Consider the following 27,165-nt stretch of genomic DNA (forward strand, 5'->3'; position numbering starts at 1 on the left):
CAGTCCACTCAATATTGGCATCTTTTGGCATGCATACATTTCTGCACCACTTCCTGTACATGTAGACAGCAAATGAGGAATACTGTACACCCAGCATAACAAAAGAGCTAAGATTTGAGGCAAGATCAAGATAATAGTGATGGTGCAGTCAAATTTAATTGGTCTAGTTCAGCATCATATGAACGTGCATTCCAACATCCATAAATTTCTGTATAAAGAATTCCTCTTCACCATGAATACCAATGTTAGCTCTTACAAATCCTGTACTGTAAGGCAGGTTATTGGACGGGCAGAGGGGCCACAGTTTAAGATATCATACGCCTGGGTTTTACCAGCGCTGAGGGCAGGTTCGGAGGCAAGTCAACTGCCAATATCTAAAAGATTGACAGCGGGGCAGGATTCCACTCTGAACTCGCCTCCGTATCAGTTTCCTAAGTGCCGAGTCTGCCTGCGCTTTGCAGACCCAACACTAAGCGGCAGATAAGCCAAATAGTTAAGAGAGTGTTCAAAGGTACTTAAATAGCATTTTACCAGCTTTTTGGCAAGTTTAACGGCGCTCGGGAATCATGTCAGGTAAGTGGGTCAGGTTTTCAATGACTGTCCATTGCTCTGTATAGGTGACAGCTGCAAAAGTGGTATAAAAACTACCATTTCACAGCTGTTCACTTTCCAATATTAGAAGCTGGAGCCTTCAGGATTTGGAACACATCTTTGAACTTTATGCAGGTTGGAAGTGTTTGGAGTAAACTCTCGATCCACTGTCACCTCCTTGGAGCAACCTCTCACCACTGAAGATCGCTTCTGTCATCTCAACTTCAGGCAGCTATTCCAGCAGCATCCGTGCCCTTGAAAAAATCTCACCTTGGTCCTCAGAATCACACCATGATCAGCCCCAACACTAACATCACCAGCATCAGCAGCAGCACCAACAACACCAACCTTCTCTGCAATCACCTGATGCTGCACCGGACACAGGGCATCAGCATCTAACCACATTGCTGCCTGGGAGGCAAGAGATGGCCTCGCCATGGCCAGATTTACTTCAGTTGACGCTGTACACCCTTGCTGCCACACAATGTGTCAGGAGGGCACCACCCAAAACCAGCACCATAAAGCAGCCCTGCAATGCCCAAGCCATTCCTTTCACATTCATCACCATTGCGGGGGGTACCCTTATGTCTCACCATTCACAACAACTCTCTAAGCCACATCCAAAGGTGCACACAATTCTGTCCAAGAAGGCAAATTGTTCAAAATAAAGTTTTCAATGTTTGGAAACTCTAAGCAGAAACTCTATATGAACATTGGGTAAAAGACGCAAGTGCCTTCCCTTATCCAATCAAACGGACTAACGATACACAAGGATGAGGGAGAGTTTCAGGGGTGGATCGTGAGATGGGGATGTAATAATGTAGATAGAGACAGAGGAACGGGTGGAAATGCAAGCTAAGTTGGTGTAAGGATGTGCAGAAATAGGGTAGGGAGTTAAGAGTGATGGGGATGTGATGAGTGGCACAGCAGGATGGGGTTTGAGTGTGGCTTTGCAGTAATGTTTCATGATCTACTGAGATCATTGAAAGTTTTGCGCTACTGCAGCCAGGTCCTCCTGACGACATTCCTGCTTGTGCTCTCCTGTACAATGTGCAGCCAGTCTGCATTGTTGTCCTGGGAAGGTCTCTTCCACCCATTGGAAGGGAAGAGAACCTCTCTGCATCCTCGGACTGCCTCCATAAGAATCTGGGAGTCACAGGAGAGCCTGGGTGCAGCCGTGCACCTTTGTGCAGTATTGGTCAGTGCTTCCAGCACCTCAATGTTGCAGAACACTGACTGCACAACTGTCAAAATGAATGTGGGCATGGTCCCTTTAAGGAAACCGGCTGATGATGCGTCATCAAATGACATCAGATCTGCTTGCTTTTATTTGTCCGGAAATCTCGCAGGGTGGGCTTAACAAGCCCAATCAGGGCAAAGTCACTTCAACAGAGCGCGATGGAACCGGGAGTAGGGTCGCAGTCCGCCACCTACGTCGGCCGCACTTAGTGAAATCACAGCCCTAGAGTGGGATTTAAACCCACAACCTCTTGTGTCAAGAGGTGACAGCACTGGGCACTAACATTGTCACCAAGAGTCACCTTTTGCCCAATCCATCTTTAACAATGCACAAAAGAAATTACTTGTACATATGGAAATGTGAACCAGCTTCCAATTCACGCATATTTTCTTGATCAGTATGTTTCCAGCACGATGAGGGAGGAGGCATTGCTGGATCTGGTTCTGGTTCTGAGGAATGCGGTAAGCCAAGTGGAGCAAGAGCCCCCTGGATGGGTCAAGGGACATACAGGGTAAGATAATGCAAAAAAATGGAAGCTTTTGACAAATATAGAGAACTCAACATTGCAGAAACTCTAGATGAGTATAAGAAGTGCAGGGGTGCAATTAAAAAAGATATTAGGAAAGCAAAGAGAGAGCAAGTAAAATCAGGGCAAACCCAAAGATGTTTTAGAAATACATTAAGAGCCAGAAGATAACTAGAGAAAGAGTGGGGCCTATTAGAGACCATAAAGGAATTGTGTGTATGGAGGCAGAAGACGTGGATATGATTCTTAATGAATACTTTGCATCTGTTTTCACAACAGAGAGGGGCGATGCAGACTTTGCAATGAGGGAGAAGGAGTGTGAAATATTAGACGAGATAAACATAGTGAAAAAGTTAGTTTGCAGGTGCAGCAGGTAATCAGGAAGGCGAATGCAATGTTGGCCTTCATTGCGAGAGGGATGGAGTACAAAAGCAGGGAGGTCCTGCTGCAACTGTACAGGGTATTGACGAGGCCGCACCTGGAGTACTGCGTGCAGTTTTGGTCACCTTACTTAAGGAAGGATATACTAGCTTTGGAGGGGGTAGAGACGATTCACTAGGCTGATTCCGGAGATGAGGGGGTTATCTTATGATGATAGATTGAGTAGACTGGGTCTTTACTCGGAGTTCAGAAGAATGAGGGGTGATCTTATAGAAACATTTAAAATAATGAAAGGGATAGACAAGATAGAGGCAGAGAGGTTGTTTCCACTGGTTGGGGAGACTAGAACTAGGGGGCACAGCCTCAAAATACGGGGGAGCCAATTTAAGACCGAGTTGAGAAGGAATTTCTTTTCCCAGAGGGTTGTGAATCTGTGGAATTCTCTGCCCAAGGAAGCAGTTGAGGCTAGCTCATTGAATGTATTCAAATCACAGATAGATTTTTAACCAATAAGGGAATTAAGGGTTATGGGGAGCGGGCGGGTAAGTGGAGCTGAGTCCACGGCCAGATCAGCCATGATCTTGTTGAATGGCGGAGCAGGCTCGAGGGGCTAGATGGCCTACTCCTGTTCCTAATTCTTATGTTCTTATGAAAGAGGAAGTATTAAGGGGCTTAGCAGCTTCGAAAGTAGATAAATCCCCAGGCCTGGATGAAATGCATCCCAGGCGGTTACGAGAAGAAACCTGTCTCATTACACAGTACCAGATCTAAGATAGCCTGCTCCCTGGTTGGTTCCACAATGTACTGTTCAAGGAAACCATCCCAGATCACTAATGAAGTAGTACTCGGTAAAATAATGAGACTAAAGGCAGACAAATCCCCTGGACCTGATGGTTTGCATCCTAGGGTCTTAAAAGAAGTGGCTGCAGAGATAGTGGATGCATTGGTTGTAATCTACAAAAATTTCCTGGATTCTAAGGCAGTCCCAGCGGATTGGAAAACTGCAAATATAACACCTCTATTTAAAAAAGGAGGCAGACAAAAGCAAGAAACTATAGACCAGTTAGCCTAACATCTGTCGTTGAGAAAATGCTGGAGTCCATTATTAAGGAAGCAGTAGCGGGACATTTGGAAAAGCAGGACTCAATCAAGCAGAGTCAGCATGGTTTTATGAAAGGGAAAACATGTTTGACAAATTTGCTGGAGTTCTTTGAGGATGTAACAAGCAGGGTGGATAATAAGAGGGAACCAGTGGATGTGGTTTATTTGGATTTCCAGAAGGCTTGCGATAAGGAGTCACATAAGTGGTTACTGCACAGGATAAAAGTTCACAGGGTTGGGGGTAATATATTAGCATGGACAGATAGAGGATTGGCAAACTAACAAAAAACAGGGAGTCGGGATAAATGAGTCGTTTTCTGGTTGGCAAACAGTGACTAGGGGGGTACCGCAGGAATTGGTACTGGGTCCTCAACTATTTACAATCTATATTAATGACTTGGATGAAGGGACCGAGTGTCATGTAGCCAAGTTTTGTTGATACAAAGATGGGTGCAAAAGCAAATTGTGGAGGACACAAAAAATCTGCAAAGGGATATAGACAGGCTAAGTGAGTGGGCAAAATTTGGCAGATGGAGTATAATGTGGGAAAATGTGAGGTTTAATAGAAAAGCAAATTATAAATTAAATGGAAAAAAAGTGCTGCAGTATAGAGACCCGAGGGTCCTTGTGCATGAAACACAAAGTTAATATGCAAGTACAGCAAGTAATCAGGAAGGCAAATAGAATGTTGGCCTTTATTGCAAGGGGGAAGAGAGTATAAAAGCAGAGAAGTCCTACTACAACTGTACAGAGTATTGGCAAGGCCACACCTGGAATACTGCGTACAGTTTTGGTTTCCGTACTTAAGGAAGGATATACTTGCATTGGAGGCTGTTCAGAGAAGGTTCACTAGGTTGATTCCGGAGATGAGGGGGTTGACTTATGAAGATAGGTTGAGCCTATACACATTGGAGTTCAGAAGAATGAGAGCTGATCTTATTGAAACATATGAGGGTGCAGAGAGGATATTTCCACACATAGGGGAAACTAAAACTAGGAGACATAGTCTCAGAACAAGGGGCCGCCCATTTGAAACTGAGACGAGGAAGAATTTCTTCACTCAGAGGGTTGTGAGTCTGTGGAATTCTCTGCCCCAGAGAGCTGTGGAGGCTGGGTCATTTAATATATTTAAGGTGGAGATAGACAGATTTTGGAGCGATAAGGGAGTAAAGGGTTATGGGGAACAGGCAGGAAAGTGGAGCTGAGTCCATGATCAGATCAGCCATGATCTTATTGAATGGCGGAGCAGGCTTGAGGGGCCAAATGGCCTACTCCTGCTCCTATTTCTTATGTTCTTATACACTCTATGAACTCTTCCTCAAGGCTACCTTGGCTATTTTGATTTGTTAAATCAATAAGAAGATTAAAATTGCCCATGATTATTGCCGTACCTTTCTTACAAGCCTCCATTATTTCTTTTGATTTATACTCTGTCCACAGTATAGCTACTGTTAGGGGGCCAGTAACTTATTTCCCTATTATTTCTTATCTCCACCCAAACTGATTCTACATCTTGATCTTCTGAGCCAATATCATTTCTCACTACTGCACTGATCTTCATTAACAGAGCTATCCCACCTCCTTTTCCTTTCTGTCTATCCTTCCGAATTGTCAAATACCCCTGAATATTCAGTTCCCAGCCTTGGTCACCTTGCAACCACGTGTCTGAAATGGCCATCAGATCATACACATTCCTATCTATTTGTGCAGTGAACTCATCTATCTTGTTGCGAATGCTGTGTGCATTCAGATAAAAAGCTTTTAATTTTGTATTTTTGCCATTTTCCCTGCTTTGACCCCACTTTCTGATACACTCTTATTTTTATACATTTTGTCCCTTCCTGTCACGCATGAGTTATCATTTTCCCTGTCGCTATTCTGCTCTATTGCCTTCTCCTTTCTGACATTTTAAATTTACGCTCACCAGAAAATTAACTGTCATTTTGATAGGTGTGGATTAATTAAGGAAAGTCATCACTGATTTGTTGAAGGCAAATCATGTTTAATGAACTTGAACAAGTTTTTTGATAAGGTAACAGAGAGGGTTGATGAGGGTTATGCGGTTGATGTAGTGTACATGGATTTCCAAAAGGCGTTTGACAAAGTGCCACATAAAAGGGTTGCTAGCAAAGTTGAAGCCCATGGAATTGGCTAAGTGACAGTAAACAGTAGTGGTGAATGGTTGTTTTTCAGACTAGAGGAAGGTCTACAGCAGTGTTCCCTAGGGGTCGGTTCTAGGACCACTGCATTTCTTGATATATATTAATAACTTGGATATGGGTGTACAGGGCACAATTATAAAATTTGCAGATGACACAAAACTTGGAAGTGTAGTGAACACTGAGGAAGAGTGACAAGACTTCAGGAAGCCATAGACAGGCTAGTGAAATGGGCAGACATGTGGCAGATGAAATTTAACATAGAAAAGTGTAAGTGATACATTTTGGTAGAAAGAATGCGACGACGAAATCTAAACTAAATGGTACAATCCTAAAGGGGGTGCACGAACAGAGACACTTGGGGGTATGTGTGCGCAAATCGTTGAAGTTAACAGGGCAGATTGAGAAAGCAGTTAAAAAAGTTTACGGGATCCTGGGCTTCATAAATAGAGGCATAAATTATAAGAGTGTGGAAATTATGATGAACCACTGGTTCAGCCCCAACTGGAGTACTGTGTCCAATTTCAGGCACTACACTTTAGGAAGGATGTAAAGGCCTTTGAAAAGGTGCAGAAAAGATTTACAAGAATTATTCCAGGAATGAGGGACTTCAGTTGCGTTGACAGTCTGGAGAAGCAGGATTTGTTCTTATAGCAGAGAAGATTGAAAGGAGATTTGATAGAGGTGTTCAAAATCATGAGTGCTCTGGACAGAGTAGATAGAGAGAAACTGTTCCCATTGGCAGAAGGGTCGAGAACCAGAGGACACAGATTTAAGGTGATTAACAAAAGAACCAAAGGCGATTAAAAAAAAAACTTTAGTGAGTGGTTGGGATCTGGAATGCACTACCTGAAAGGGTGGTGGAGGCAGACTCAATCTTATCTTTCAAAAGGGATTTGGATAAGAATCTGAAGGAAAAGAAATTGCAGGGCTATGGGAAAAGGGCAGGGGAGTGGGACGAGCTGAGAGTTAGCAGGGGCTCGACGGGTCAAATGGCCTTCTTCCATCCTGTAACCATTCTATGATTCTATGCACACATTTATTTTAAATACAATATTTGAAAACTGGACTTTGCCTATTTGGAAATATCACAACTACTGCGCAGCCACCAAGAAACCAGCCTGTCTAGTTCAAGAAAAAAAAGTGGTCACCCTTAACGTACAATTGATTCCAGTTAGCATGTAATAGTAACATTGTTACAAATCCAGGCTCCATGCTCTTCTTGGCGATCTTTGAATGCAACAGACAATAAAGATTAAACCAATGGATGATTTCTTCCCATCATAATGAGTTAACTCCACATTGGTGCGAGGTATAGTACGTCATTTAGTTTAGTTTCTGCTCTCTTTCCTTAATGAGTTGCCAATATGGTATATAATTATCCAGACTTCTTTAGCACCCCAGGGATTATAAATTCCTGTAAGATTACCATTCATGACCTTTTCTCCATTACAATCTTCAATACCTTTGTACATGTGTATTTCCCTTCAGTGTTCCAGGAATCGTGCTGCCAAATTAAGTTTGCCACTGTATCAATGAAACCAAACTACTGTAGAAATAATGTGACGCCAATATCCGGTTGTCTCAGGAAGCACATTTTGGAGGAGGGGGCAGAGAAACATCTACTCTTAACTAAGGAACTTTTAATTTTTACATGATTCCCATGTTTGACCCCACCCCCACTTTGCAACTAAGCACACTGCATTCAAAACGTAAATAAATTCAAAATCACAATGCTATAAATATGCCCCAAAATTGTTTCAATATTTACACTCTTTATTCACTTAAAAAATTGAACTTCTAAAAACTCGGTTCACCCAGACCTCTTTCTCCCACCTTTTCTTTTCAACTGTTTCTGTTCTCTCCTCCTCTTCATCTCACCTTCTCCAGCACTCAATCCCTCCCTCTGCTGAACACTACTCCTCAGCTTACCTTCTCTCCTAACTATCCCAGGCTCGAAGGATTCTTGATCGAGCCACAGTCTTACCAAAAACAGTGGGGAACCAAGGGGCTAATAAGAGTGAGGAACTTAAATTAATATCAGTAGAGAAAAAGTACTTGATAAACGAATAGGACTAAAAGCCATCAAAGCCCCTGTACCTGACAGCCTACATCCTAGGATTCAGAGGTGGTGGAAGAGATAGTGGCTGCACTGGTTGTGATCAAAATTCCCTAAATTTTAGAACAGTCCCATGGATTGGAAGGTAGCAAATGTAACCCCACTATTCAAGAAAGGAGGAGAGAGAAAACAGGGAACTACAGGCCAGTTAGCCTGACATCAGTCGTCAGGAAAATGCTGGAATCCATTATTAAGAAAGTGTTAACATGGCACTTAGAAAGTCATGGTATGATTAGGTAGAGTCAACATGGTTCTGAGAGGGAACTCATGTTTGACAAATCTATCAGAGTTTTTTAAGGATATAACTAGCAGAGTAGATAAAGGGGAACCAGTGGATGTAGTATATTTGATTTCCAAAAGGCATTCAATAACATAAGAATTAGGAACAGAAGTAGGCCATCTAGCCCCTCGAGCCTGCTCCGCCATTCAACAAGATCATGGCTGATCTGGCCGTGGACTCAGCTCCACTTACCCGCCCGCTCCCCATAACCCTTGATTCCCTTATTGGTTAAAAATCTATCTATCTGTGACTTGAATACATTCAATGAGCTAGCCTCAACTGCTTCCTTGGGCAGAGAATTCCACAGATTCACAACCCTCTGGGAGAAGAAATTCCTTCTCAACTCGGTTTTAAATTGGCTCCCCTGTATTTTGAGGCTGTGCCCCCTAGTTCGAGTCTTCACCACCAGTGGAAACAACCTCTCTGCCTCTATCTTGTCGATCCCTTTCATTATTTTAAATGTTTCTATAAGAACACCCCTCATCCTTCTGAACTCCAACGAGTAAAGACCCAGTCTACTCAATCTATCATCATAAGGTAACCCACTCATCTCCGGCATCAGCCTCGTGAATCGTCTCTGTACCCCCTCCAAAGCTAGTATACCCTTCCTTAAGTAAGGTGACCAAAACTGCATGCAGTACTCCAGGTGTGGCCTCATCAATACCCTATACAGTTGCAGAAGGACCTCCCTGCTTTTGTACTCCATCTCTCTCGCAATGAAGGCCAACATTCCATTCGCCTTCCTGATTACCTGCTGCACCTGCAAACTAACTTTTTGGGATTCATGCACAAGGACCCCAGGTCTCTCTGCACCGCAGCATGTTGTATTAATCCCCATTCAAATAATATTCCCTTTTACTGTTTTTTTTCCCAAGGTGGATGACCTCACACTTTCCAACATTGTATTCCATCTGCCAAACCTTAGCCCATTCGCTTAACCTATCTAAATCTCTTTGCAGCCTTTGTGTCCTCTACACAACCCGCTTTCCCACTAATCTTTGTCTCATCTGCAAATTTTGTTACACTACACTCTGTCCCCTCTTCCAGGTCATCTATGTATATTGTAAACAGTTGTGGTCCCAGCACCGATCCCTGTGGCACACCACTAACCACCGATTTCCAACCCGAAAAGGACCCATTTATCCCGACTCTCTGCCTTCTGTTAGCCAGCCAATTCTTGATCCATGCCAATACATTTCCTCGGACTCCACGTACCAGACTGATTCCCGGGATGGCGGGACTGACCTATCAAGAAAGACTGGATCAACTGGGCTTGTATTCACTGGAGTTCAGAAGAATGAGAGGGGACCTCATAGAAACGTTTAAAATTCTGACGGGTTTAGACAGGTTCGGTGCAGGAAGAATGTTCCCAATGTTGGGGAAGTCCAGAACCAGGGGTCACAGTCTGAGGATAAGGGGTAAGCCATTTAGGACCGAGATGAGGAGAAACTTCTTCACCCAGAGAGTGGTGAACCTGTGGAATTCTCTACCACAGAAAGTAGTTGAGGCCAATTCACTAAATATATTCAAAAGGGAGTTAGATGAAGTCCTTACTACTCGGGGGATCAAGGGTTATGGCGAGAAAGCAGGAAGGGGGTACTGAAGTTTCATGTTCAGCCATGAACTCATTGAATGGCGGTGCAGGCTAGAAGGGCTGAATGGCCTGCTCCTGCACCTATTTTCTATGTTTCTATGTTTATCTTCTGCAGTAACCTTTTGTGCGGCACCTTATCGAATGCCTTTTGTAAATACACCACATCCATCGGTACACCTCTATCCACCATGCTCGTTATATCCTCAAAGAATTCCAGTAAATTAGTTAAACATGATTTCCCCTTCATGAATCCATGTTGCGTCTGCTTGATTGCACTATTCCTATCTAGATGTCCCGCTATTTCTTCCTTAATGATAGTTTCAAGCATTTTCCCCACTACAGATGTTAAACTAACCAGCCTATAATTACTTGCCTTTTGTCTGCCCCCTTTTTTTTTTTAAACAGAGGCGTTACATTAGCTGCTTTCCAATCCGCTGGTACCTCCCCAGAGTCCAGAGAATTTTGGTAGATTATAACGAATGCATCTGCTATAACTTCCGCCATCTCTTTTAATACCCTGGGATGCATTTCATCAGGACCAGGGGACTTGTCTACCTTGAGTCCCATTAGCCTGTCCAGCACTACCCCCCTAGTGATAGTGATTGTCTCAAGGTGTTCCCTTCCCACATTCCTGTGACCAGCAATTTTTGGCATGGTTTTTTGTGTCTTCCACTGTGAAGACCGAAGCAAAATAATTGTTTAAGGTATCAGCTATTTCCACATTTCCCATTATTAAATCCCCCTTCTCATCTTCTAAGGGACCAACATTTACTTTAGTCACTCTTTTCCATTTTATATATCTGTAAAAGCTTTTACTATACGTTTTTATGTTTTGCGCAAGTTTACCTTCGTAATCCATCTTTCCTTTCTTTATTTCTTTCTTAGTCATTCTTTGCTGTCATTTAAAATTTTCCCAATCTTCTATTTTCCCACTAACCTTGGCCACCTTATACGCATTGGTTTTTAATTTGATACTCTCCTTTATTTCCTTGGTTATCCACGGCTGGTTATCCTTCTCTTACCGCCCTTCTTTTTCACTGGAATATATTTTTGTTGAGCACTATGAAAGAGCTCCTTAAAAGTCCTCCACTGTTCCTCAATTGTGCCACCGTTTAGTCTGTGTTTCCAGTCTACTTTAGCCAACTCTGCCCTCATCCCACTGTAGTCCCCTTTGTTTAAGCATAGTACGCTCGTTTGAGACACTACTTCCTCATCGTCAATCTGTATTACAAATTCAACCATACTGTGATCACTCATTCCGAGAGGATCTTTTACTAGGAGATCGTTTATTATTCCTGTCTCATTACACAGGGCCAGATCTAAGATAGCTTGCTCCCTTGTCGGTTCTGTAACATACTATTCTAAGAAACAATCCCGTATGCATTCTATGAATTCCTCTTCAAGGCTACCCCGTGCGATTTGAGTTGACCAATCGATATGTAGGTTAAAATCCCCCATAATTACTGCCGTTCCTTTTTCACATGCCTCCATTATTCCCTTGATTATTGCCCTCCCCACCGTGAAGTTATTATTTGGGGGCCTATAAACTACACCCACCAGTGACTTTTGCCCCTTACTATCTCTAATCTCCACCCACAATGATTCAACATTTTGTTCATTAGAGCCAATATCGTCTCTCACAACTGCCCTGATATCATCCTTTATTAACAGAGCTACCCCACCTCCTTTCCCTTCTTGTCTATCTTTCCGAATCATCAGATACCCCTGTATGTTTAATTCCCAGTCTTGGCCACCCTGCAACCACGTTTCTGTAATGGCCACCAGATCATACCCATTTGTAATGATTTGTGCCGTCAACTCATTTACTTTATTTTGAACGCTGCGTGCGTTTAGGTAGAGTGTTTTAATACTAGTTTTTAAACCATGATTTTTAGTTTTGACCCTTCCTGCAGCTCCTTTATATTCAGTGACCCTTTTTGTTTTTTGCCTTGGGTTTCTCTGCCCTCCACTTTTACTTATCTCCTTTGTCTTTTGCTTTTGTCTCCTTTTTGTTTCCCTCTGTCTCCCTGCATTGGTTCCCATCCCCCTGCCATATTAGTTTAATTCCTCCCCAACAACACTAGCAAACACTCCCCCTAGGACATTGATTCCGGTCCTGCCCAGGTGCAGACTGTCCGGTTTGTACTGGTCCCACCTCCCCCAGAACCGGTTCCAATGCCCCAGGAATTTGAATCCCTCCCTTCTGCACCACTCCTCAAGCCACGTATTCATCTGAGCCATCCTGCGATTCCTACTCTGACTAGCACGTGGCACTGGTAGCAATCCCGAGATTACTACTTTTGAGGTCCTACGTTTTAATTTAGCTCCTAGCTCCTTAAATTCGTCTTGTAGGACCTCATCCCTTTTTTTAAAACCTATATCGTTGGTACTAATGTGCACCACGACAACTGGCTGTTCACCCTCCCTTTTCAGAATGTCCTGCACCTGCTCCGAGACATCAGGATGCCACATAAAAGGTTGCTATGCAAGACAAGGGCTCATGGGGTTGGGGGTAATATATTAGCATGGATAGAGGATTGGTTAACAAACAGAGAGTAGGATCATTTTCCGGTTGGCAAGCTGTGACTAGTGGGGTGCCGCAAGGATCGGTGCTTGGCCCACCTATTTACAATCTATATTAATGACTTAGATGAAGGGACCAAGTGCAATGTATCCAAGCTTGCTGACGATACAAAGCTAGGTGGGACAGTAAACTGTAAGGAGGACAGAGAGCCTCAAAGGGATATAGAAAGATTAAGAGATTGGGCAATAAGGTGGCAGATGGAGTATAATGTAGGGAAATGAGGTTATTCACTTTGATAGGAAGAATAGAAAAACAGTATTTTTCTTTAAATGGTGAGAAATTATTAGATGTTGGTGTCCGGAGAGATTTTGGTGTCCTTGTACAAAGTTAGCATGCAGGTATAGCAAGCAATTAGGAAGGCAAATGGCATGTTGACCTTTATTGCAAGAGATTGGAGTACAAGAGTAAGGAAGTCTTACTATAATTGTACTGGACTGTGGCAAGACCACACCTGGACATAGCTTTGGTCTTGTTATGCGAGGAAGGACATACTTGCCTTAGAGGCAGTTCAACGAAGGTTCACTAGATTGATCAGAGATGAGAGGGTTGTCCTGTGAGCAGAGATTGAGTAGATTCGGCCTATATTCTCTGGAGTTTTGAAGAGTGAGAAGTGATCTCATTGAAACATAAAATTTTCTGAGGGGAATTGACAGGGTAGATGATGAGAGGTTGTTTCCCCTGGTTGGAGAGTCCAGAACTACGGAACATAGGATAAGACTATGTGAGGCCATTTAAGACTGAGATGAGGAGGAATTTCTTCACTCAGTGATATGTGATTCTTTGGAATTTTCTGCCCCAGAGGGCTGTGGATACTGAGTTTTTGAGTATATTCAAGGACGTGATCAATAGATTTATGGGGAATCAAGAGATATGGGGATTTAGCGGGAAAGTAGTGTTAAGGTTGAAAATCAACCACAATCTTATTGAATGGCGGAGCAGGCTCGAAGGCCTGTATGGCCTACTGCTAATTCTTACATTATGTTCTTCCTCTGCACTTCCTATTTGAATTCTCTGCCAAGCCCATTTATGGCATCCATCAACTGATCGACCCAACCAGAAACCCCAACTACCTTCAACACTCTCTTCCCAGCAACTATCACTCTTTAAGGGCTAACTTATATAACCTCCTCTCCATCCCTTCTACCTCCCACTCCATCCCTCCAGCAAAACAGTGGATCATCAAGCACCATGCCACTCCAAAATATTTGTTCCCTCACAAAGATCTTACCACTCATGATCTCATTGCAGGTAAACAGATCAACATCCTGGTGCTGACAACTTTTTTTGGGGGGGCGGTAAATCACTTTCATCAAAGCTTCCCCAAATGGCTATACATTCAATCACTTGCACTGCCCAAATCACCATAGCAAACCTTCCATCACCAAAAACCCCATTTTGACCCTTTAGTCCTCTGGCACCTTCAAAGTATCTGATCTCCTTCCATGTCTCCCTTATAATCTTTGTGTACCATCTTTCACACCCCCTCCAGATTTCTTCAAAGATCTCATCCCTTAGAAAGGAATAATTTGGATTTATAGATCACCTTTCATGACCTCAGGCCATCCCAAAGTGCTTTACAGCAATGAAGTACTTTTGCAGTGTAGTCACGGTTGTATAATAGGCACACGAGGCAGCCAATTGAACAAACAGCAATGTCCTGCACACAGCAAAGTCCTACAAACAGGAATGGAACAAATGACCAGCCAATCTGTTTAATGGTCCTGGTTGAGGGATAAAGGCTAACCAGCAGAACTCTCCTGCTTTCTTTGAATAATGTCAATATTTTAAAAAAACTTTTAAAAATTAATTCTCGGGTTGTGGGCATCACTGATAAAGTTGGCATTTATTGCCCATCTCTAGCTGTGCTTGGGAAGGTGAAATTGGGTCATCTTGAATTGCTGCAGGTAGCGGTTTGCTTTAACTGAATGGCTGGTTAGGCCAATTCTGAAGGCACTTAAGAGTCAACTGCTTCTGTGTGCGTTTGGAGTCACATATACGCAAGACCGGGTAAGGACAGCAGGCTTTCTTCCCTAAAGGACATTAATAAACCAGCTGGGTTTTATGACAGACAGCTTCATGGTCACTTTTACTGATATCAGCTTTTGTTTCCCCCCAAATATAAACGGAATTCAAATCCTCATACTGCCATTATGGAATTTAAACTCGCATTCTCTGAATTATTAGTCCAGGCCTCTAAATTAATAGTCTAGTAGATAACCACTACACTACCCTACCTGCTTTATATCCCGCGACAGGGCACATGGGTCCTCAGTTTCACATCTCATCTGAAAGATTGCACCACGAACAAAGTAGCGCCCCGCAGTACTGCACTGAAATGTCAGCCTAGCTTATGTGCTCAAGTCTATTGAGTGATGCTTGAACTCATGACCTTCTGATTCAGATACAAAAGTGCTACCACTGAGCCAAGGCTGACACCTTAGGTTCTGCACTACGTAATGCCTCACCCATGAGGATTTCAACGATCAGTTAAACTACCTAGCCCCAACTCCTGTGACTTCCTCCTTCAATCACGCCCTTCACATCAACTCCCTCAACCACACTCACTGGTGCAACAAGTTGCATTTATATAGCACCGCTAACATAGTAAATTGTCCCAAAACGCTTCACAGGAGCGTTACCAAACAGAATTTGACAATGAGCCACATAAGGAGATATTAGGACAAACAACCAAAAGCTTGGTCAAAGTAGTAAGTTTTAAGGAGCACCTTAAAGGAGGAAAGGAAAAGAGGCGCGGAGAGGCTTAGGAAGGAAATTTGAGAGTTTAGGGCCTAGGCAGCTGAAAGCACGACCACCAATAATGGAGCGATTAAAATAAGGAATGAGCAAGAGGCCAGAGTTGAAAGAGCAGAGAAATCTCGGACGGTTGTGGGGCTGGAGGAGGTTACAGTGATGGAGGGGACCAGGATGAGAATTTTATAATTAATGCTTTGCTGGACCAAGAGCTAATATAGGTCACCGAGTACTGGGCGAATAGGACTTGGTACCAGTTAGGATACGGGCAGCAGTTTTGGGTGAACTCAAGTTTATGGAAGGTGGAAGATGGGAGGCTGACCAGGAAGGCATTGGAACAGTCAAATCTAGAGATAACAAAGGCATGGATGAGGGTTTCAGGCACAGATGAGCTGACGCAGGAGCAGAGTCAGAGTCAGGCGATGTTATGGAGTTGGAAGTAGCCGGTCTTGATAATGGCGTGGATGTGTGGTTGTAAGTTCATACCAAGGTCAAATATGATACTAAGGTTGCAAATGGTCTGGTTCAGACAGCTGCCAGGGAGAGGGATAGAGTGGGTGGCTGGGGAATGGAGTTTGTGGCAGGGACCGAAGGCAATGGCTTTGGTCTTCCCAATAATCAGCTGGAGGAAATTATTGTTCATCCAGTACTGGATGTCAGACAAGCAGTCTGACAGTTTACGGACAGTGGAGGGGTGAGGTACCTTCTCTGATCACGCCATCACTCATGTCTACTCTATTCCTGAGATCCCTGCAACCTTCTCTGTTATATAATTTCCCACATCCTTTAGTCCTCAGACTGAGATGATGACTGGCATCTTCCTCGCCCGTTTTAGCCTCAGCCACACACTTTCCAATTCCCTCCTGAAACGCCTCGACACTTTCAAAATGTTCTCAAATCCCATCTTTTTGACCAAACTTTGAGTCACTAATTCTCCCACTGTGCATTCATTCCAATATCAATTTCATTTACTTTTTCTCTCCCTCTGTAAAGCAGTTTGGGACATTTTCTGCATTAAACTTGCTATATAAATAGTTGCTGCCGCATCTCTGAACATAAATTTTCAACTGATGAAGGGTCTAAAAATATCAAGTCCCTACATACTGTAATAGTGTTAGAAGAATGTAGGCAATGCACTGGATTTCAGTTCCAATGTCTAAAACTGGACTTGTGTCCTTAACTACGCTCTCTGAGCAACCTTTGTCAGTTACTAGGGAAAAGGAAATCTCTCTGATACTCGACAGCACATATACCAATCAATGGAGATTTCCACATCCAGACTATTTTACCCTGTAGGCAGAGGGTGAAGACAACACAAAGGATATGACTCAAAATAACCTTAAGTTTGAATTATTCTCACCCCTGAGGCATCTGACAGGAACAGCACATATAAAAAGCCTGGATGACTGTACTCAGCCGATTTGCTGTCATAGAAATTACATCTAGACCATCTGAACCTTCTGTCATGTTGTCACCATCCTCCAGCTTCTTCAAGCTGGCATGTTGGTCTTCCAAGATCTCTTTTTTTACAGTCTCGAACACCTGAGTAGTGACAACCTCCTGCTGTTCTTGGGCTCTTTGTTTCAGTAAAATGGAAGTGATATTGTTGGCATCCATTTCAGAGTCTTCTTTATTGTTCTTCAATTCTGCAGCAATGAGAACTAACCACTCATCCAGCGAGTGCCATAGTAGTTCTAAAGGCTGTGAAAACAAAAAAGATAGAAATAGTACTCTCACTATTAAAAGCTAATTTTTTTAATCACTGATCTGTCATCCAGGAAATTATTTGGTAAAATGTATAAATGTAAAAAAAAACTAATTTATGTAGAAAGTACGGTATTTGATTCCATTTGCTAGTATTGTTTCAGTCTTATCAACTGCAGAATGTGGCAATTAGAATCAAAGTAGTATTGCAATCGGAAGACAAAAACAAAAAACCTACAGCTCTTCATAATTCTGTCAGTATGGAAATGCTTCAGATTCCTTAATTTAGTATGGGTTTTCTGTAAGTTTTTAAAAATGTTAAACATTGCAAAGTAGATTTACAAAAATATATAGAACCAGAGTAAATCTCAATATACAAAATTATTCGGAGACACAAGGATGGTATCTTTTGATATTGGTTGGTAGATGTGGCAACCACCAGGTAGACCAAAGAGGGCACAGGTTCAACCACTAAGTTAGGTGACCTCAATCAGGACCTCTTGACTCAGGGAGAAACCACATCACTATCCAACAACCTCTGCTGATGGAGAGATACAGAAGAGAGAGAGAGAAAAAAAAAAGAGAGAAAAAGAGAGACCCTCCTTAAAACTTACCTCTTTGACCAAGCTTTTAGATCTCCTTCTTTGGCTTAGTGTCAATTTTTGTCTTATTGCACTCCTGTGAGGCAGCTTGGAATGTTTTCTTTGTTAAAGAATAAATATAACTATATAAATATAACTTATTATGCTGTATAACTATAACTTATTGCTGTCTTATAAAAGTATTTACCTTCATGTTGTGTGGTCTGTATATTTTATACAATTATAGGCAATCCAGCTTGAACCACAATGCCAAATCTAATAATGATGCGATAGTTTGCAACCTTATCATGCCTTGTCAGGCAAGCTCAAGGAAGTTGATGAGCATGTTCAATAGGAGGGGGTGAATGTGCACACACAAGCATGTGTATGTGTATGCGTTACAACTGTTTTGTTCAATGAGATATCTTTATCTATACCCAACAATTTATCACTAACCACACTAACCCCTAAATGCAAAGCCAGGGCATCGGGAGAACTCCCCTGCCCCTCTTCTAAATAGCGCCATGGATCTTTTATACCCACCCGAAAAGACAGATGGGGCTTCAGTTTAACCTCATCTGAAAGACAGCACCTCAGATATTGCAGCACCCAGTCATTACTGCACTGAAGTGCCAACCTAGATTAGGTGCTCAAGTCTCTGGAGTAGAGCTTGAGCCCATGAAGTTCTGCATCAGAGGCCAGAGTGATACCTCTGAGCAAAGGGTCATTATCTTAAATGTAAATGTAAAACCCAAGTTAAAAAATAGATAGACAAAACAAAGATCAGAGGATTGTCTCAGCTCAGCAAATCAAAAGAAAAATATGCATTGTATTATGCCACAAAAGAACGAAACTGAATATTACAATATTAACACGAGCAAAACAATGTTTTTTTAAAACAAGTATATCAATTGGAAAACATTAAAAAAGACTATTTCAAAATTTACAAGCTGCCATCTCCAAGAAGCTGAAGAGATTTAAATTATGAATTAGAAAATTAAATAGAAAGAAGGATTTTATAAAAAATCCAACTAAGTTTATTTTTAAGAAATCAATAGATTGATGTCGCAAATTCCAACGGAGGGTAAAGCAAAAATAAATTGTTCATTTAAAGAGAAATTTAAGCTTCACAGAACTTGTAAATGTGTACATACTCAGTCAACCAAACTTACTTCTTTTTCAAGAGTTGTCTGATTAATGTTTGCATGCTTTGTGAAATTCATCTCTTTTACTTCAATCTTCCTAATAACGTCATATATTTTTCTGACCTTGAAAACTTGGCTTCTCGGAGTTTTATTTCCATTGTAAGCCATGTCATTTCCATTACTGGGAGAGGATGGGCCTAGGCGAAACACATGACAGAATATTCGCACTATCTTCAATAAACTCTTCATCTGAGCTTCATAGTTACTTGATATACTGAGGAAGGAGGAAAATAAGTCACACATTTATTAATGTCTTATTGACCTGTAACTGATTATTTTACAAAATAGGAGTAACACATTTCAATTTCTGTAAATATTTTATTATTACAGTATGGATACTTTGTACTCTTAACAAGTAATAGCATTTTTATTCATGTTTGAAAGTTAATTCAACATGAAAACAGGTTTATGGTATATGAACTCATCACTGCAATAACCTGGCAATATCAAACTCAGATACATACCACATTATTCCTGGTGAAGCCACAAGCAAAGAAACAAAGTCAATCACTTTCTCTGTTGCTCAACCTTAGCTATAACGTAATATTCAGTGGCTCGCAAACACTTTTGTAGAAAATGTTTACTGTATAAAGCTCCCCTTTACAATCCAGCCCCACAGCCCCTTCATATACCAAAATGATTAATCAGGCCTAAGTACTTTCGGCTGGAATAGCAAGCAAACAGGCTTTTGGATCCTTCATTGCTGTGAAAATCCCAGAATGGGACCTTAATATACAGTGGGGAAATATACATACCCACATACTTGACCACCCAGCACAAAAAAATTACTTGAAAGACTAGTGCCCCGGGCTTGCATGAGAAGCATAAACAAATGAGAAAGATTGAAATTTTGAAACAAAAAATTTGACCAATTGCTCAAGAGAGATCCAGGTAATTATTCTTGGAATTTAACCTTACACTTCAAATGGTATGGGTAAACTGTGCTAATAGGAACTCAAATTAGAGTCAACACTAGCTTCTGATCCAATTACACCTCTTACATAGAAACATAGAAAATAGGTGCCGGAGCAGGCCATTCAGCCCTTCTAGCCTGCACCACCATTCAATGAGTTCATGGCTGAACATGAAACTTCAGTACCCCCTTCCTGCTTTCTCGCCATACCCCTTGATCCCCCGAGTAGTAAGGACTTCATCTAACTCCCTTTTGAATATATTTAGTGAATTGGCCTCAACTACTTTCTGTGGTAGAGAATTCCACAGGTTCACCACTCTCTGGGTGAAGAAGTTTCTCCTCATCTCGGTCCTAAATGGCTTACCCCTTATCCTTAGACTGTGACCCCTGGTTCTGGACTTCCCCAACATTGGGAACATTCTTCCTGCATCTAACCTGTCTAAACCCGTCAGAATTTTAAACGACTCACCTCAGCAGTTTGTGACCATTTGTTGTGGCAACTTCAGCAAGGCTTGTTAGGATCTTCTGATACTGACTCTCGTTCTGTGGACATAGGTGCTCAAGAACTTGACGTAACTAAATGCAAAAGAAACCAATCTGACTCTAAAATGCTTATAAGGCACAGTAAGTAAGAATGACAAATAATGAAGTTTTCTGCAAAGCAATTAGGAGCTCAAAGTTAAAATTAGCTCGCAACAGTTTCATGTTGCTCGTTTTTAAAGATGCATAAATATTAGGAAACAGGTTTCTCCTGAAGCAAATGAAGATTGGAGGCCTAACAGGTTTTCCTGCTCGATGCTTAAGTGTTCTATTTATAGAATTAAATGAAAGATCATAGAATCATAGAATGGCTAAAGCAGGCCATTCAGCCTGTCGAGCCTGTGCCAGGCTCTCTGCAAGAGCACTTCAGCTCGTCCCACTCCCCCGCCCTTTCTCTGTAGCCCTGCAAATTTGTTTCTTTTTTGAAAGCCGTGGTCTGCCTCCACCACCCTTTCAGGCAGTGCATTCCAGATCCTAATCACTCGCCGTGTTAAAAAAAAAATTTTATTTCGTCTTTGGTTCTTTTGCCGATCACCTAAAATCTGTGTCCTCTGGTTCTCAACCCTTCTGCCAATGGGAACAGTTTCTCTAGATCTACTCTGTCCAAACCACTCATGATTTTGAACACCTATCAAATCCCCTCTCAATCTTCACTAGTCTATCCCTGGAATCATTCTCGTAAATCTTTTCTGCACCCTCTCCAAGGCTTTCACATCCTTCCTAATGTGCAGTTCCCCAGAATTGGACACAATACTCCAGTTAAAGCCAAATCTGTGTTTTGTACAGGTTCTTCATAATTTTATGCTTTTGTACTCTATAGCTCTATTCATGAAGACCAGGATTCAGTAAGCTTTTTTCAAACTGCTTTCTCAATCTGTCCTGCCACCTTCAATGATTTGTGCACATATACCCCTAGGTCTCTGTTCATGAACCCCCTTTAGGATTGTACCCTTTAGTTTATATTTCCTCTCCTCATTCTTTCCACCAAAATGTATCCCTTCACACTTTTCTGCATTAAATTTCATCTGCCACGAGTCCACACAAGTCACCAGCCTGTCTATGTCCTCTTGAAGTCTATCGCTATCTTCCTCACTGTTCACTATACTTCCAAGTTTTGTGTCATCTGCAAATTTTGAAATTGTGCCCTGTATACCCACATCCAAGTCATCAATATATATCAAGAAAAGCAGTGGTCCTCGTACCGACTCCTGGGGAACACTACTGTATACCTTCCTCAGGTCCAAAAAACATCCATTCCCCACTACTCTGTTTCCGGTCACTTAGCCAATTCCATATCCAGGCTGCCACGGTCGCTTTTATTCCATGGGCTTCAACTTTGCTGGCAAGCCTATTATGTGGCACTTTGTCGAATGCCTTTTTGAAATCCATGTACACCACATCAACCGCGTTGTCCTCATCAACCCTCTGTTACCTCCTCATCAAAAAACAATTAATGTTGGTTAAACACGATTTGTCTTTAACAAATTCGTGCTATCTTTCCTTAATTAATCCACACTTGTCCAAGTGATTGTTTCTAAAAGCTTCCTAACTAACAAGGTTAAACTGACCGGCCTGTAGTTGCTGGGTTTATCTTTACATCCTATTTTCAACAAGGGTGTAACATTTGCAATTCTCCAGTCCTCTGGCACCTCCCCCGATTCTAAGGAGGATTGGAAGATTATGGTCAATATCGCCACGATTTCTTCCTTCACTTCCCTCATCATCCTAGGATGCATCACATCCGGTCCTGGTGACTTATCTATTTTAAGTGCAGCCAGTCGTTCCAGTACCTCATCTTTATCAATTCATATCCCATCCAATAGGGTGTTGGGGTGAATTTATAGGACAATTGACTATTAAATAAAACATACTATTTTGTGCTTGTACAAGGCCTTGGGTCAAGCCTCAGTTGGAATACGGCATCCAGTTTTGGTCTCCTCAAATGGTGCTTGATAGTGAGGCTTTGAAAGGGTACAGAGGAGGGCCACTATACTAATTCCTAGTTTAAAGCATCTTGGTTATCGAGGCAAGCTAAAAGAGCCGAGGCTCTACACTTTAGAAAACATAATCTTTGGGGTGATCTGATCGGTGTTTGCAAGATGATAAATGGAATAGATTGTGTTTGAGTTGACAGTTTGTTCCAATTAAATAGGTTAGGATGGACCCGGGGTCACCATTATAAGTTGTACAAGGCCAGATCTAGGTTAAATGTCGAGGTGATTATTTTTCCAGAGCATAGTGGACCCCTGGAACAGGCTGCAGGTGCGTGTGGTGGACGCAGATTCGCTGAATTCCTTTAAGCGAGAGCTGGACCCCTTTCTGGTTGGGTCGTAGATCGCAGCTTGCAAAAGGTAGGTAATGCAAGGGAATCATCAGGGCCCGAATCATCTCCTGGATGAGATCGTCATGGGAGGGTGGGGGTCAGAGAGCAATTTCCCAGACCTTCCCCCCAAAATTGGCCTGGGTTTTTAATCTGGGGATGACATGGTTTTTGAGTGGGGTGGAGGTTATATATATTATGATAGTGAGAAACAGGCTGGATGGACCAGAGGGCATCGTCTTGTCTGTTATTGTTCATATATTTTATTCAATACTGTAGGTTGCACAAGTACATTTAAAATCTATAACTAGTCTCAGGAATTAAGTTAAATGAGCAACATTACCATGTTTTCCTTGATATCCTCATTCTGTGTCATCTGAATAAGTGTTTGGAAGAGTCTGGGATGGTGCTGGATTAAAATGTCACATGTCTCCCCATACCCTCCCTAAAGAGGCAAAAGGATCACAAAATATTTGGTTAACTAAATAATCAAAAAACATTGTAAATGTTCACATGGATACTTGTATAAAGGGGGAGGATGAGGGTGAATTAATTACCTATGTATACAAAATAAAGTTGACCCATTGCCTAGCATCAATTAGAGTCTAAATTGCTCCCCTTTGTGGGCATTTAAGGTGTACTAGGCCAATAGCTTAAGTGCTGTAATGTGTTTCAAGAACTGTTGAGCAGCATCTCTAATTTTTAAGCTATTCTTAGCTGCTAAAATTCTTGCAGCCGGTTACAGGAATTGTGCAATGCACAGGGCAGGTCAAACTAATGCGTAGCGTTACCTTCACAAGAAGAGGGGGAAGTACCAATTGCTCAAAAAAGGTATCCTTTGCATGCGTCGATCAAAAGGCAGTTCTCTCGTGAAAAAGACTATCAGCAATGTTTTCCGACATGGAAATTACAAACATACAAAAGTTATATTTTATTGTAAAAAAAAACACCGCACTTTTTTTTTTGATCCATGCCACTCAACTTAACAACATGCGCATATAGTGCTTTTCACCCAAAGGAGTCTCTCAATGCACTGCATAAGCAGATGCAGTGGAACCAAGCAGAAAATGAGATTAAGGGAACAAAGGCAAGTGGAAGAGATAGATCTTAAGGAGGCTTTTGAAGGCAAAGATTTTGGAAGAAAATTTCAGACAGCAGAGATATGGCAGCTAAAAGTAGGGTGTGAGATTGTAGAGTGCAGAGAGTGCAGAGAGTGAGAAACAAGTAATCACAGTTTAAAAAAGAGTGTTCAAATGGAGTGAGAGAAGACTGCCAACAGAGTGGAATAAATCCCTCCCTGATGGAATTTGAAAGAAAGGTGGAGGATTTTGAACTCGTTTCCTCCAATCTGACAAACAACAGTTCACTACTGCTCTCTACTTTCTGTCACTCAGCCAATTTCATATCCACTGCTCCTTCAATAGGCAAGATTTTCTGCACAAACAAATTTTATATTTTCTGAGAAACCAAAACATACTCAATTGCAAGCAACTTTTATTTAAAGCCTGTCAGCTCAGGTTAGTTAAATAACTGCTGAACACCACAGTTATATTAGCCAATGTCATTACTCTATTTTTATTTTTCTCTAACACTTCATTTTGAAAATATACATATGAACTTGGGCCATAAATATAAGATAGGCAGTAATAAATCCCATTGGGAATGCAGGAGAAACGTCTTTAACCAGAGAGTGGTTAGAATGTGAAACTCGCTAGGACATGGAGTAGTTGGATGCATTTAAGGGGAAACCAGATAAAACACACGAGGGAGAAATGTATTGACGGATTTGTTAATGGGGTTAGATGAAGGCGGCTCACATGGAGCATAAACACCGGCATGGACCAGTTTGTGCTGTAAATACTGTGTAATACTATATGAAGGCATAAGGGGTCAACACAGTAAAAATTGATGTGTAGAGCATTGGGAGAGGACTCGAGCCAGCGTTTGAACACCCCTTCGTTTGTGAGGGTAGAACAGCATTATGCAACCTACCTTCAAGGTGATGAAAATGTACATACAGATTTCAGCATGGAAGGGGATCTTAATTACAGACCAGATGTGTGATGAGAAACTTGGCTCGGGAGTATGCGGGGAGGGGGGGGGCAGGGAACGAAGGAAAGGGGAGCAGGATACTCCCAACGCTCCGACACATCAATCCTGTTCCATAAACCAGGAACCATATCAAAATAAGGAGGGGAGGAGCTCACGCACGGAAACAGTTCAGTCGTGAAGAACAGAATGTAAAATGACCACATTATATTTGAATTGTCTCTTCCAACAGATAATGTGAAGTTGCTGACTAGAGATAGACAGATAGAATTGTAGACTCCTCCACAGCTTAGTTCAGACTCCAAAGTGATTTCATGATTCACCCAACAGAATTTATGCTGAAAAATAAACTTCAGTAAGCCTCGAGTACAATTTATTTTCCTCCCATGGATGTAGTACATTTCCTAAGTCACTATACCAGAAATAGCAATGTTCAGTTTATACCTGCACACAGAGATCCAGTGGAGTAACACCATTCTTGTCAGGTAAGTATTTGGCTCCCCTTGAAATCAGGATCTGTGCTGTATCCCTTTGACCATGGCTGCAATAAAATGATGGATAAATTAGTCAACTTCAAAATTTATACCCGTTAATTAAACCAATTCAATTTTTTTTTGTAGCTGTTGTCTACTTGTAGAAAATATATGGTAACATCATGTAACAACTCAGAACTGGGAATGTAGCAGGAATAATTTACTTTGTTTCAAAAGATAAGATACCTCTCAGATAGGTCTGAGAATAAATCCAGAACTTGGTGTGATACTGAGCTAGGAGAGTTCCCGGTTCAGCCCCAGATCCATGCTCAGTCTGCTACTGGAGTGTTATAACTGACCCAAGCACCTTGGTCTTTGGAGAAGGAGGAAGAGGGGAAATCAGCCAGAATGCCTGCTCATAATCGCCATCAGGTGATGCCCTGATGTCTGCATATGCATAGTTTCCATCAGGTGAGCACAGGATAAGCAAGAGATGTGATGTCTTCTCTGGAAAATTGTCTAATATACCGTCCATATTGCACATGCTCAGTTACTTGGATGAGTTCACAGACGGCTGCTACCATCCGAGTCTCTGCAGTTCAACAAGAATAAGTGTCTTCGGAGGAGGAGAGACACGAAAATGACAGCATGCATCAGGAGCAGGTGGCATGAAAATGTGTATATTATTATTAAGTTCCAGCACTCAGTGAAAGGTGTGAAAACCAGCTTTAAAAACTGGACTGCACCAAACATGCATAGTAGCTTTATATTACTGTATTCAGTACTTGAGTCTCTTCCTTTTGTTGCCAAATTGCCCCTGGAAAATCTATGTAAGCACTGATTGTTCATAAGCCCACAATGCAATATGTGCAAAATTGAGCAGGAGTCGTAGTCAATCTGGCTAGTATCCTCCCAATGTCAGGGAAATATCCATACAGAACACCCCAATGGTCAGACCCTAAATGGTGAGCCTCAAAAGTGCCATTTGCCTTTACGGTCAGTGGCACTTCCCAACAGAAACCTCTAAGTGAAGACCCAATGCCTTAGACAGAACTGGTTCCAGTCACCTTCATTACAGGACATCAATCTTCTTGCCAACTTGTAAAATAAAGGGGGCAATATGCTATCAACTATTTTTTTCCCCTCCCCTTCAACAACCTAATGCTATTCAGACAACAGCTCAACTAATTTTTCTTACAGAAAAAGTTCCTGTACTTATCAACTGTAAAAACATGTTAAATGTTAACAGCATCACACATTATTCCTTTTGATATGAAATACAAATAGAGCTTGTTTAAAAACCAATGACTGCTGAAGAATAAACTTACACTGTGATCAACATATGAATGATACTTCAAATACAATAAACGATCTATCATAGCAACGTATATGCATAACAGAGAAAGTTAGGAGTTTTCCTTTTTTAGTACTCTTCTACCATGTACTAACGCTCAGCTGATATATAAGACAGACAGCCTGTTCCCAGGCCCATGCTACTGCTTGCCTTGAGCTTTCAGTTATGCAATGTGCAAGAACAATTTTGGGGAATCCACTATTTCCACCTCCACACAGTTGGAAAGCTGCTCAGCATCTCACCAAAAATCAGGGTGTGTGTGGGGGAAAATTACTTGAACCTGCATCCTATTACTTTGGGGCAACAAATCACAGTATCCTTACTCTGTACTCAACATTTCTAATATTTAAATATTTTAAATATATCACTCTCAAACATAAAACATTCAGGAACTGGTAGAACAATAGGTTTCAGTCTAATATGCCAATTCATTTTGACTCCAGCGCTCATTCGACAATCATTAACGGGACTGCTCTGCATCACGAATGTTTGTATATAATGTTAGCTTTTTCAGTAAATAGAGTAATCATCAGACCAAGGATTGGACAGTGACCTCTGCTGGGAGTATACAGTATGGAAGAGGAACCATGGCTGATTTTTCCACACTTGGGAGCTCTGACCAACTGTGGAGCGCCGACCAACTGTGGAGCGCCGGTCACCTTGCCAGCTGAAATTAACTAACTCAGCATAGAACAGGAAC

General features: G+C 41.8%; 1 protein-coding gene across 4 annotated transcripts in view; it reads right to left on the reverse strand.

Moving 5' to 3' along the window:
* Nucleotides 1-27,165, reverse strand: part of hace1 (HECT domain and ankyrin repeat containing E3 ubiquitin protein ligase 1) — a 90,146-nt gene that overhangs the window by 37,411 nt on the left and 25,570 nt on the right. For 3 of the 4 annotated variants that reach the window (XM_070885608.1, XM_070885610.1, XM_070885611.1), the window contains 5 exons: nucleotides 25,083-25,179; nucleotides 22,933-23,034; nucleotides 20,199-20,305; nucleotides 18,784-19,030; nucleotides 16,687-17,027 (listed from right to left, as the gene is read on the reverse strand). In XM_070885608.1, coding sequence (XP_070741709.1) covers nucleotides 16,687-17,027; nucleotides 18,784-19,030; nucleotides 20,199-20,305; nucleotides 22,933-23,034; nucleotides 25,083-25,179 — 894 coding nt within the window. The remainder of the gene's footprint in view (nucleotides 1-16,686; nucleotides 17,028-18,783; nucleotides 19,031-20,198; nucleotides 20,306-22,932; nucleotides 23,035-25,082; nucleotides 25,180-27,165) is intronic. The other variant, XM_070885609.1, reaches the window with a different exon arrangement.

Source organism: Pristiophorus japonicus, chromosome 7, assembly GCF_044704955.1.
Source record: "Pristiophorus japonicus isolate sPriJap1 chromosome 7, sPriJap1.hap1, whole genome shotgun sequence".
In the NCBI taxonomy this organism is placed as follows: Eukaryota; Metazoa; Chordata; class Chondrichthyes; family Pristiophoridae; genus Pristiophorus; species Pristiophorus japonicus.